This window comes from Nannospalax galili, unplaced genomic scaffold, assembly GCF_000622305.1.
Source record: "Nannospalax galili isolate Female #2095 unplaced genomic scaffold, S.galili_v1.0 scaffold134, whole genome shotgun sequence".
Classification (NCBI taxonomy): Eukaryota; Metazoa; Chordata; class Mammalia; order Rodentia; family Spalacidae; genus Nannospalax; species Nannospalax galili.
Genome location: NW_008335593.1, coordinates 1,220,337 through 1,232,812, shown reverse-complemented (window position 1 = coordinate 1,232,812; position 12,476 = coordinate 1,220,337). Strand labels below are relative to the sequence as shown.

At 46.1% G+C, this 12,476-nt stretch overlaps 1 protein-coding gene across 1 annotated transcript in view; it reads right to left on the bottom strand.

Annotated features, from left to right (window-relative positions):
• Positions 1 to 12,476, bottom strand: part of Dlgap2 (DLG associated protein 2) — an 886,725-nt gene that overhangs the window by 3,758 nt on the left and 870,491 nt on the right. Inside the window, exons 14-15 of the mRNA XM_029562223.1 lie at positions 5,247 to 5,338; positions 1,131 to 1,283 (exon numbers count right to left, since the gene is read on the bottom strand). Of these exons, the coding sequence (XP_029418083.1) occupies positions 1,131 to 1,283; positions 5,247 to 5,338 (245 nt within the window). The remainder of the gene's footprint in view (positions 1 to 1,130; positions 1,284 to 5,246; positions 5,339 to 12,476) is intronic.

The following is a 12,476-nucleotide window of genomic DNA, read 5'->3' as shown; positions in this document are numbered from 1 at the left end:
GGTTCCTGCCCTGAGTTCCTACCTTGGGCTCCCAGATGAACTGTGACCTAGGAGATGTAAGCTGAATAAACCCTTTCCTCCCCAAGTTGGTAGTGGTCAGAGTGTTTTGTCACAGCGATGAAGAACAAACTAAGACAATTTTTAAGATAGGGTCTCACTATGTAGCCTAGGTTGGCCTAAAACTCATGACCCTCCTCCTGCCTTAGGTTCTCAAGTGCTGGGATTACAAGCATATGCCGCGTCTAGCTATAACTTAAATGTCTTAAAATTATATTTATTGTGTGTGTGTGGTGTGCCACAGTGGAGGCCAGAGAACAACTTGCAGGAGTTGGTTCTTTCTTTCCACCATGAGGGTTCTGGGGATCAGACTCAGGTCCTCAGGCCTGGTGGCAAGCATCTTTACCCACTGAGACATCTTGCTGGCTCCTCGAGCTATAACTTAATTTAATTGACAATATATGTCTAGAAAAATCAGACCATGGTTCCTTCTCTAGGGAGTGTTGTAAGTCAACGCATGTGCTGCTGATTCAGGCTGTCTGCTGCTGCACTCCTGAGCTGATGGCTTCATGAAGTAGGGAGCCAGTGTTCTCTGATTTTCTTCATATGCACTGCAAAATTGCAGCCTATTTAAGGACTGGGGCTGAAGCCCCATAGGAACATCGCACCTCTAGACTGCTCAATAAGGCTTAAATGCTTCTTGTTTCTAACTTCCTACATGCACCAAGAATAGAAGATTGTCATCTTAGCTAGACCTAAGACCTTACCTGTGGGAGATGATCTTAATACAATCTAAACAAACATTGGATGAAAATGAGTCAGAGGATTTCTCCCCAGCGGGAACTAGATTATAGTTGTGGGATCTTCATTGGTGTCTTGGAGTTGTCTGTGTGCCAGAGACACAGCAAGACAGCCACTGCTATACACATATCCAGGACCCCATTTGTACACAGTGCATCTCACACACACACACACACACACACACACACACACACACACAGAGCGAGAGATATGCAATTTGATCTTATATGCTAACTAAAGGTAGAGAAACAAGCTATCATCCAGCACTGGATCAGGAGCCAGGGAAACCCGCGAACTGGGTGTGCGGTCGCCACACCACATGGCTCCCTTACCTTTCTTTCAGGTGACTCTATGATCTTCCAGTCATTGAGCTTCAGCTGGTGCAGCTCATCAAACTTCATGCTGACATCCTCCACAGACAGCTGCAGCATGTCCCAGTAGCCTGCCAGGTCCTGTGACGTTGGCCTCGGCATGGCACTCGGGTCCTGTGAACACAGAGAGCTTAGGAGCTGTGCTTTCCTACGTGTCTCTCAAGAAATGGGAGCAGGAGAAGCCTGGTTCACTAGAAACAGAAAAGTTAACCTTTGCCCAACTATGGGCTAGCAGTTTAAAATATGTAGCATGTTCCTTCATTGTTTCAGGTTGAAAATGTTGGTGTGTGTGTGTGTGTGTGTGTACAGCTCAGTGGAGAGTACTTGCCCAGCATGCCCAAGCCCCCTGGGCTCCATCCTTTAAAGGATTTGCAGCTCATAGAACAGTAGAGCCCCATGACTTATTCAGAAGTGACAGGGCTGTGTCTGCTGCAGTGGTAAAGCCACTGGGCTGGCAGCCACTTAGTTCAGTGTGTTTATTTTGATGGATCCTAACTTAATTCTGAGGGATAAAGTACATCTTAAAAAGTAAAGGGCATTTGGTTTCCTCCCATGTAGAGGCAAATCAAGCTCTTGAAGGGACAGGGGATCTCACAAAAAGGCTCCTGAATTAGCCTGCTCAGGGAGTGCCACCCAATCCTATCCATGGGCAACCCCAGGCTGGTCCTGGGCCCCAAAGGCACTTGATTCCTTCACAGTGTCTGGTCCCATCCGTTTCTACTCTGATAACAGAGTGATCAGTCTATGTGTGGTTCTCTCGCTTCAGTGTAAGCCTGGCTCAGACTGCTGCCTTATACAACCAGACATTTGTCTGAATTTGCTTAAAACTGGAAGCTTTCTGTTTACCAGTGAGCATTGTTTTGGTTTACAGTTTCCTTAACCTAGCTTGACCCTCACACAGAAACTATCTCTATTAGATGTCATCCCATCTTCATGGGTGTCCAAATGGCCACCCAAATGGCCACCCAAATGGCCACCTGTACCACCAGTGAGGGTCATAGGGTGGATAGCTTTAGCGTTAACTTGACACACCTGGGTTGAGGGAGCCTCAATTGGGGAATTTCCTCTATTGGACTGGCCTGTGGCTATGTCTGAGGGGCATCATCTTGATAAGTGATGTGGGAGGGCCCAGCCCACTGTGGGTGGTGCCACCCCTGGGCAGGTGGGCCTGTGTTGCATAAGAAAGCAGGCTGAGCAGGGGCCAGGGGAGCAAGCCAGTAAGCAGCGTTCCTCCATGGCCTGTACTCCAGCTCCTGCCTCCAGGTTCCTGCCCTGAGTTCCTACCTTGGGCGCCCGCATGAGCTGTGACCAGAGAGATGTAAGCCAAATAAACCCTTTCCTCCCCAAGTTTGTAGTGGTCAGAGTGATTTGTCACAGCAATGGAGAGACAAACTAGGACAGGGTAGAAGGCAAACTGGCACAGTGAAATGACCCATTTCCTCACATTAAGTGGGATCCCCAGCCAGGCTCTCCTGTTTGAGGCTGTTCTCTGTTCAACCACGAGAGGGCGCCAATCAGCCACACAAATGTGTTGGGGCTGTGCCTGGTGATTCAGGCTTTTCTGCAGGGGGTAGTTTTCTCAGCTCCGAGACACCCCTTTCTTTCTTGTGTGTATGGGAGCAAGAGGGTTACCTACACTATAGGTACATCACAAATCACATGTGCTCGCCGTGAAGACATACGCGCAGTTTTTTTTTTTTTTAATAGAGTCTTTTCTTAGACATATAGCTTGGCAACCTGCCTAGATCAGCTATCACCAAGGAGCGTTCCTGGCACGAGGACCACACTGGCTTTGAGGGCAAGGCAGCTGCTCGATTTCTAGCCTGTACCTCCCGACACCCTTCCCCAACAAGAGCTACTTTCAGAGCTCTGGAAGTAGCCAAGCCAGACGTTTTTGAACTTGAAAGTCATCAGAGATGTCAGGATAGATAATTTTGAGGCTAAATTAGCTGCTTCTGGTGGAGAAAAGATGAGCATTTCACAGAATGGAAGGTGAAGTTTGCCCCCCTGTGCAGCGTGGTCTGGACTAAGCCCCATGGGCTGCTGGGACACACTGACTGCAGCATGAGAACTCCCTCTGGTCAGACCAATCTCTGTACAGACAATGCGAAGATACTAGGCAGAGGAAGGCAGGAATATCTCCAGAATGCATAACAGTCAAATACTTATCCAGGTTCACCTTTTTTAAAGGAAGCAAATCTTCCTGATGGCCTTCTAAACGTCAACAAACTTTTACCCCAAAGACGGTGTGTAGCTGTAAACCTCTTGATGAACTTTCATAGGCTGGCTGTCAAACGTTAGAGAAAACACTCTCCTGAGTGACCCTAATGACAGGCCTGGAGCTACAGCTCTGAGGATTGAATATCTTTTAAGTTCCATATCATTTAACAAGCAGAACACAGTTGGAACGCATGCTGCCCTGGCCACAACAGGCCCAGCCAAGCTTACTGCCTCTACTGAAAATGTTGGATGTGTGTGTGTGGGTGTGTGTGTGTGGTGTGTGTGTGTGTGTGAGAGAGAGAGAGAGAGAGAGAGAGAGAGAGAGAGAGAGAGAGAAATAAGTGCCTGGATTATAAAACTGCCTATAAAGAACTATGAATGTGAGATAGCTGTTTCTCACATAAGTATGCAAATATTTTAGTCAGACAATGAGAAACAAGTTTTGGGTCCTGAGAGATAGTTAAGAGGGAGCACTGCACTTGCAGAGGAACTGAGGTCAGTCCCAGCACTTATGTCAGGTGGCTTACAATAGCCTGAAACTCCAGCTCCAGGTGATCTGACACCCTCTCTCAGGCACACACACACACAGAGTTAAAAATAAAAAGTAAATCTGAAAAAAAAAAAAGCCGGTGCAGGAAAGATGGCTCAGTGGTTAAGAGCACTGGTTGCTCTTGCAGAGGACCCGGGTTCAATTCCCAGCACCCACATGGTAGCTAACAACCATCAGTAATTCCAGTTCTAGGGGAATTCGATGCTCTCTTCTGATCTCCACAGGCATAGCACAACATAGGTACACTTACATGCAGGCAATACACTCATACACATAAAAATAAAAATTAAAAAAAAACATTAAAAAGAAAAGCCAGGCGTGGTAGTGCATGCCTTTAATCCCAGCACTCAGGAGGCAGAGGCAGGTGGATCTCTGTGGGTTCAAGGCCAACCTGGTCTACATAGTGAGTTCAGATCAGCTGGGACTACAGGGAGACTCTGTCTCAAAAAGACAAAAAAAAAAAAATAGAAAAGCCAATTGTGTGTGCGTGTGTAATAAATGGGTCCTTGCATATGTTAATATCTATGCGTAAGTATGTGTAAGCATGAGTGGGTGTGTGAGCAAGCACCAACATGCAGGTATGTGAGTCTATACACAAATGCAGGTGTCTCCTTTCTCTCTTATTTTTCACAAATCTAGCTCAGGGCATATTCATTTCCATCCTAACTGTAAGATAGATAAAGGCCAAATGACTTCTAGGATCTCGTTAATCTTTTTATCAGCAGCTGTTTCTGTGCCTTTATTCGGCACCCCACAGATCATTTCTTTACTTGTGACTTTGACCACCACAGCAGTTTATTTCTTATCTTCTTGTCCGAAAGAAAATCCTGTACTGGAGTTGCAGCTGGACTTTCCCACCTTACCCACATGCCCTCCTCAGACTGGGCCCAGTTTTGGAATGAAATCTGAGTCTGAGGTATGAGTCCCTGAGATGGAATATATATATATATTTTATATAACTAGGGATGGGTCTGTGAGTTTCCAGAATTGGAGCATTGGTCCCTAAGGCTGGTTGTGTGGGTCTCCAGAACTGGGGTATGGATCTCCAGGGCTAGATATGTGGGTTTCTGAGCCTGACATGGGTCTCTAGGGTGATGGTGTAAGTCCCAGAGGATGGGTATAGGTTCCCAGGGTTGGGGTGTGGATCTCCATAGGGCTGGGGTATGAGTCTAGGACCAGACCATGTTCTCTGGGTGGAATCATGGCTATCCCCTTGCATGGGGCACCTCAGTCAACAAGGTAGCTGTGAGAATGTACACCAGACCCATCTCAGCTGTCACATGGGTGGATTACTCAGAGCTACTTACCATGTTCTGCTGGCAGAGCCAATAGAACTGCTGGAACTTCTGTGACATGAGCAGCTGGGCACTTCCCACGGCACTCCTGATCTTGCCGAGAACTGCGGGACACAGGAATGGTCAGGGTCCAGTCAGAGCAAAGGCAAGAACATCGGTCTCCAGGGATCAGTGGCCAGGGCTGCCATCATGCCTCTCTGCTGGGGACAGAGCTTCCTGTGGACTCTGCTGGACACGTCCATCAACTGAAGTTTCTATTTATCTCCAGCTCAGGAGATGAATGGATGATGACCAAATGCCAGCTATGAAGTTGCTATTTTAGTGTAGCAACGTTTTGGGCACTGCAGGAATCTCCTTATTTTGGGCCTGGAGTTTGTTTAATCTTGATACTCAGGTGAGCTAGGATTGAATAATCACCAGCACACACTTCTTGAGAAACCATGGGCTCCAGAAGGCTGAGTGAATACTACCAAGAGAGTAATTCCTTAATTTTGAGCAAAGCACATTGATATCTGCCATTTTGTTGAGTTAAATTAAATACTCTGGTGAGGTGAGGGCAGTTATTTTATGGTAACAGTTGAGTTGCATCTTAGGTACAGAGGAGCTACGTGGAAGGCTGCCACACAGGAAGGTCCTGGCATCCAAGGAGATACCTGTGCTTGTGTGAGAACCAGCCACACAGCAGGTCAGACTCTGGCTTACCAGATCCCTTTGTGAGGATAATGTTACCTGAGTAAGCATGTCACCAGGAAGACTTAGCTTCTGCTACAAAGCTTTCTGATTCCCATTTGGTAGGCAAACCTTAAATTATAAAATAGTATACAAGCTGGGTGTGGTGGCACACATCTTTAATCCCAGTGGGATGCAGAGGCAGGCGAATCTCTGTGAGGTCAAAGCTAGCCTGATCTATATAGGGAGTTCCAAGCCAGCTGGGACTATAGGGAGACCCTGTCTAAAAAAAAAAAGTAAATATATCTTATCCATACAAAGAATTTAGTAAGGGACTGTCCTTCCTCACAGGCCCTTGAACGTCCTCAAGGATTCCAGCTCTCAAGGGCCTTGGAACCATTCGGAATTCCGTGGGAACCCTTTTATCCCACAGGGCCTTTTATCTCTGTTCAGTTTTTCTTGCTAGGCTACAGCTGAGAAATTATCCTCAGCACTTGTACGGCACAGTTATTAGGCTCTTCTCTCCCGTGTCACCATTGACTTACCAGGATTAGTTGCCTAGGGTTAGTGAGCCACCTTGCTCAGGACTTTATGATGTGTACACTTTCCCTGGAGCTGGTTCACGGAACATTGACTTCCTCTTAGAGCCGGTGGATTCTTCCTGCAACTTTCTCCCTGAAGCTTCTTTGTAGAGCACAGATAACTACCCTGTACCAAATATGTGACACACAAATCATTGCTACTTTGCTGGCTGGGTCTATTATCCCAGGCTTGGCTGGAAGAGAGCCCCGGCTTGCTTCTGTCTGATGTGTACCTTGTCTGGGGAGATGACCAAGGTTGAGAGGAACATGTGTCTTAGAGATCTGTCCCCCAGGAGAGCAGAGGCAAGGGGTCCCATGCCATGCCCTGGACATCTGTACACCGTGGGTCCCTGTCCTCTTGTGACTCTCTCTCTCCAGAGTGCTTGCTGCTCTCCACTGATCCAACTTGGCTGCCAGACTAGGGAGGTGGCAAGGGAGGAGGGCTGGAACGTGGAGGGAAATGAGAGGCACCTGGCGAGGGTCCAGGTCCAGGGTCCCCTTTAGGAAATGCTTGGGGCAGGAGGGTTGTGGACTTCAGATTGTTTTGGATTTGGGGATATTTTCTTATACGTAATGAGGGAACTTGGGGATGAAGCCCAAGTTTAACCATGAGATTCACTTGTGTTTCATGTAAGCTTTCTTCTACAGGTGGCCGGTTGGTACTTTCTACGCCTCTCAGCCTTCATGCACCCATGCTTCACCTGTGGCCTGTCACATGAGGTCAGATGTGGAATTTTCCACTTGTGACATATGTCAGTGCTCAAAAAGTGGTGAATTTTGGAGTATTTTGAATTTGGAATTTTCAGATTTGAAAACTAACCTTTTCAGCTGCAGTGGAATAGGGTGTGCCTCAGGTGTGTGGTGGAGGGAGGGATGGCAGCCAGAGGCAGGGCAGTTCAAGTGGGCGGGGCTTTGAGGAGAGTCTCCCAGGGAACAGGAAATACATCATCCCTCCCTGATACACTGGTGTCCCACAGGAACATGATTGACAGCCCTGGCTCCCCAGAGGATGTGCTGTTTTGCTTCTGGCAGATGGAATTTCTGTTTCTGTTGTATCCTGTAACCTGAGTGACTGGTGACAGTATTTAAAGGAGCTCATTTTAGTCAAACTATCATTGCAAAACTACAGAAGCAAGGAACAAATGCAGTCATTTTACCAATTTTGTTTCTTGAAATTGTAATGAAAAGCCAATCCATCTTACAAAGTTTGAAGTTTTAATCCCTGATTTTCATATTCCTCTTAAAATGGAATTCTGCTGAAGTATGAAAGACTTCAATTTATAATCTTTAGCACAACATGAATATACGGCCATTCTTAGTATTGATTTAATGTAGTGCAGAGCTGTGGCCCAGGTATAAATTGGACAGCGCCAGAGTGAGATAAAGTATGTCACGGGTGCTAATGAGTGGCTGCTCATGGTGGGGTGAGCTTGGCCACTTAGTGAACAGGGGTGATTCTAATCTGTGACTATCATGTAAATAGCTTCCCATAACTGTAGGGAATTGGAAGTGAACATTCAATTTACTCTTTGACTCTATACTTTCCTAATTTGGTTCTCAAGACCTGCAGATAAAGACTGATGCCCATCAGAATGTACATTTTTAAAAAACCTGATATAACCCTGGCCTTTGATGTGTAAAATACATGATTAGCTGACTTGGCTCTTTGAATTCATTTTCCATGTCATCTTGTCTAATTTCTAATTTTTTTGTTTGTCTTTTTGAGACAGGGTTTCCCTGTAGCCTCAGCTGACCTGGAACTCTCTATGTAGACCAGGCTGGCCTTGAACTCACAGAGGTCTGCCTGCCTCTGCCTTCCGAGTGCTGGGATTGAAGGTGTGCGTCACAATGCCTGGCTCTAATTTCTAATTCTATGTAAATTTGCTATGAAACACGAGCACCGTTCTAAAATTTGAAGTGGACTTTTATAGAATGTGAAGAGAGTTTTTCAAGGTTTGTTATAGATTCTCTTGGGATTCCCTGCTGATGAATTCCACAGATCTGAGTGGAGGCTCTGCTCTTCACATTCTCCCTTCCAGTCCCAGGTCTTGCTTTTTGCAGGGTGTTAGCATGTAACTCCTTTGTGTGGTCACCTAGTTGTTGGGGTGTGTGTGGCTCCTTACAGACACTCTTCATATCTGTAGCAAGACTTTAGCCAGCTGAAGACATTGCCAGCCTGGCCTCCCATACTGGACATACTCCCTGGCCTGGGCCACTGCCAGAAGCCTATAAGCAGTCCATCAACTTAAGCAGGGACAGCATATAAATAACGGACACACATCCTTCCTAGATGCTCCGCTGCCAAGTGCACACTGGAATCTGTTCTGCCCAGAGACCATCACTGCTGCAGTTCGTAAGCCTGTTTCTCATCCATCTACGGGGACATCCTGGCACAGCAGAAAGAGGTGCAGTTTCCCTTCGGCCTTGTGTTCCTCCATCCATGTTGGACACGTGTTCTGTTAACCTCAGGTCTTCCCAGCCTGTCACCTGCTTGTTCCTGTGTGAATGTCTTCTGCAGCTGGACACCCCTATCTGCAGATGACTGCACCCTTCCTCGAAGATGGCTAGGAGATCCCATGCTGGACTTCTGACTGTACTCTGGTATTATGTGACTTGTGGTACTGATGGTCATTACTTATCTTGCTGACTGTACTCTGGTATTATGTGACTTGTGGTACTGATGGTCATTACTTATCTTGATTGTGAAAGGAGGCTTGGGATGTGCCAGTCTCAAAGGTGCGTCAGCTTGCCTGGTGCTCTCTGTATCTGACTGGGGAGCTTTCAGGCCATGGCTACTTTGGGAGGAGTTATTTAGACAAGGAGCCCCATAACACCCAGCACAAGACCCAACTTCCGTGTGCTGCTATTTGGAGGGTTTGAGTGAGTCATGGCTCCATGTCCTCACTGAACAAGATCTTTAGGGTCATTTTGTTTCAGAATTTACCAAGTTCTTGGTTCACTTCATGTCCTTCTCCATTTGATTTAACTAATTAATATGAAGATCTCCAAGCTCTAGTCTCCCAGCAGTTTCTAGTGTCTCCTGAATATTCTGTTTTTGTACTGACATTGGGAAGCCCACATAGCATGACTTAATCTGAACCAGTTTGTTTTTGGCTCAGGCTAGTCTTTATTAACCAGAAAGACTGTGCAAATGTAGATCCATTCAATCAGTTCAGTGAACTGTGATTACAAAATTATAGTTTGGGCAAAAAGTATTTCATGTAATAGAAATTTCAATATCTGGAGCTCAGAGTTTTGGCTTAATAAGCCATTTAATTTAATCTTAATTTAAAAAGTGCTGAGACCAATAACTGTTGCTAAAATATGAAATAGACCTAGAGGTCATCTTAACATTTAGAAATTATTAGGGAAACACGTGAACTTAATGAATTCTGTGCTAGGTTTATGTACAAAGCACACAGGTGGAGATACAGGGTGAATACCTGCCATCTCTGTCCTCAGGAAGATGCAGGTGTCCAGGAGATTAGAAACTAGGGGAGAATCAAGAGCTTCAACCATCTGTCCTCTGAACTCAAGGATTACAGTAGTGTAGTCATGTTCAGTGGGAGAAGAACATGTAGTCAAGATCACTCAGCTACTGTTGTAGGGTTCTGACCATGAGATGCTCCCAGCCTATACCTTAGGACACAGATCAATGCCTTGGGATTTTGGATGTGTTACAAAGGGCAAGAAGGAGTGTGAAAGCTCCTGTTCATTAAAGGTGCCCACCTCCTGCCTTTCCTTTCTTTTTTCCAACTCTTGTTTGCAGAGGTTGCTATGTCAGGTACTGTGTGAGGCACCATGGATACAAAAATTACATAGAATATGATCACTGTATTCAAAGACCCTGGAGTCTCCCATGAAAGAAGACAGGTTGCCCTTGGGCGCACACAGGAATGTCCTGGCCTTGAGAAACAGGTGGTAGAGAGGGACACTTCTGCTAGGCAGGTATAAAGGGCGATCCTAAGTGGTGGTCCTCTCAAGGGGAGCCAGATCACAGGCTCCTGCTTCCCAGCTCTGTGCCTCCCTTGTGCCCTGAGTCTCCTCTTTTGCCCATATCCACCTTCTGGGCTGTCAGAATGCAGTACAAGTCTGCCTCTTCCACAAGGCCACCTCAGCATTTCCCCATGGAAAGCACCTCTCAGACTGCTGAGTGAAAATTATTTCATTACACAGATGCCTTGCCCTTTCTGTCCATGGCTTCCTCTGGTCCTTCAGGTTCTGTACTCTAGCTAACCCATTTTTGTGTCATTTGGCCTACCAAGAGTGACTTGCCCTTGTAAGTATTCAGTAAACACCTGCTGAGTAAACACATCAGTGGAAGAGTCTGGCTGATGACACCCAAGGCTTGAAAAATGTTAAAGAGCACTTTTAGAAGACCATAACTGAGAGGTGGGGGTAGTTTACTCTTTCTTGTGGTTGGAGGAGGGAGGTGTGTTTTCCAGGTTCCGATGATCACGAGGCACATGGAGGTCACAGGTTTCACATTGTAATGATGGATCTTATGGTCCCTTCCAGTTGTGTTTTATGGTTTTGTGATTTTTTTGTGGTTTTGTGATTTTGTGACGATATAATAGAAAATGCATAATCCTCATGTCTCTGTGGATTACCACAGAGACAAGAGGATTATGACTTGTAACCAAGCTTCAGCCAGGATGCTTTTCATTCTTAGGACTTTCATCCTTGATTGAGAAAGAACTGACCTCCTGACCGTCACCTCTGAGTTTCCACAGCCATTACACAATGACCTTGTGTACATTCTATCAGCGCAGATGTTCTCTCTGGACCATAAATGCTGTCTCACAGCTGCAGTGAATCAAAAAGACATACTTGGTTGCGGATAGGGATAGTGGCACATAAGAGCTCAGAGAGGAGGAAGGTGCCCATCAACAATGTCCCCAGAAATGGAGTCCATTGATACAGAAACGTCACTAGACACTGGGTGCTGGGAACGGCGCCTGGGCCATGATACGGAATCCTCAGTGCCTCTCATGCTTTGCTGGGAATAACACCTCCCATCCCAAAATGGTGAGCACTAAAGGATTTGAACGAGAAGTGTCTTCTGAAGGTTCAAGCATTTGAACGCTTGGTCAGTTGGTGGTGCTGTTTGGAAAATGTCATGGAATCTTTAGGAGTTGTGGCTTTCCTGGAGGAGGCATGTCACTGGGGCCCTGATTTGAGAACTCATAGTCTTGTCCTGCTTCCAGTGTGTCTTGCTCTGATTCCCGTATGTGCTTGAAGATGTGAGCTCTCTCAGCTTTCTGTTTGAACCTCTGTGCCTGCATGCTGCCATGCTGCCCTGCCATGATGGATGCTTATCCCTCTTGAACCATAAGCCCAAATAAATTCTTTCTTCTATAAGTTGTCTTGGTTATGGTGTTTTATCACAGCAACAGAAAAGTAGCTAATACAGGAGTGTATGTGGAGTGCTTAGTGTAGACCTGGCAGACAGTAAGTGGTCAGTAAATGCTGCCTTTAAAGTAATCTATATTCTTTGGGAAAAATACAGACTACATATGGAAAATAACCTAAAGTATTATCTCTGTTATTTTGCAAATATGGTCCAGAGAGAACCTTCAGAATGAACAAGAATGATGTGAATTCAAACAGTGTGACCATCCTGGCAGGAGTGGAGATGTTAAAGAGAGATACTTCTACCCCTCCCCTGGGCTGTCAGACTGTTAGAGTAGTGAACCCCAAAGAGTTAAACATCCACCAGGAACCATATGTTGGGGGAAGGAAGGCTGAGGTCTGGTGCCAGCCAGAGAGAGACTTTGCCTGGAAGGGATAAAACCATGACAGGACTTCAGAAAAGGTGGGAAGAGCTCACCTTTCCTCCTTGGTTTGGTCAAAGTAAGCAAATCCATTTCCTTTATCAATTTACTTCCTAAGTTAAGAGGGCATGGGCTTACAAACCTGTGTTTCCATAGCAATATCAGAATAAAACAGACAGCTCTCTCTGTATTCTAACCTATCTACCCCTCCCTCCCTC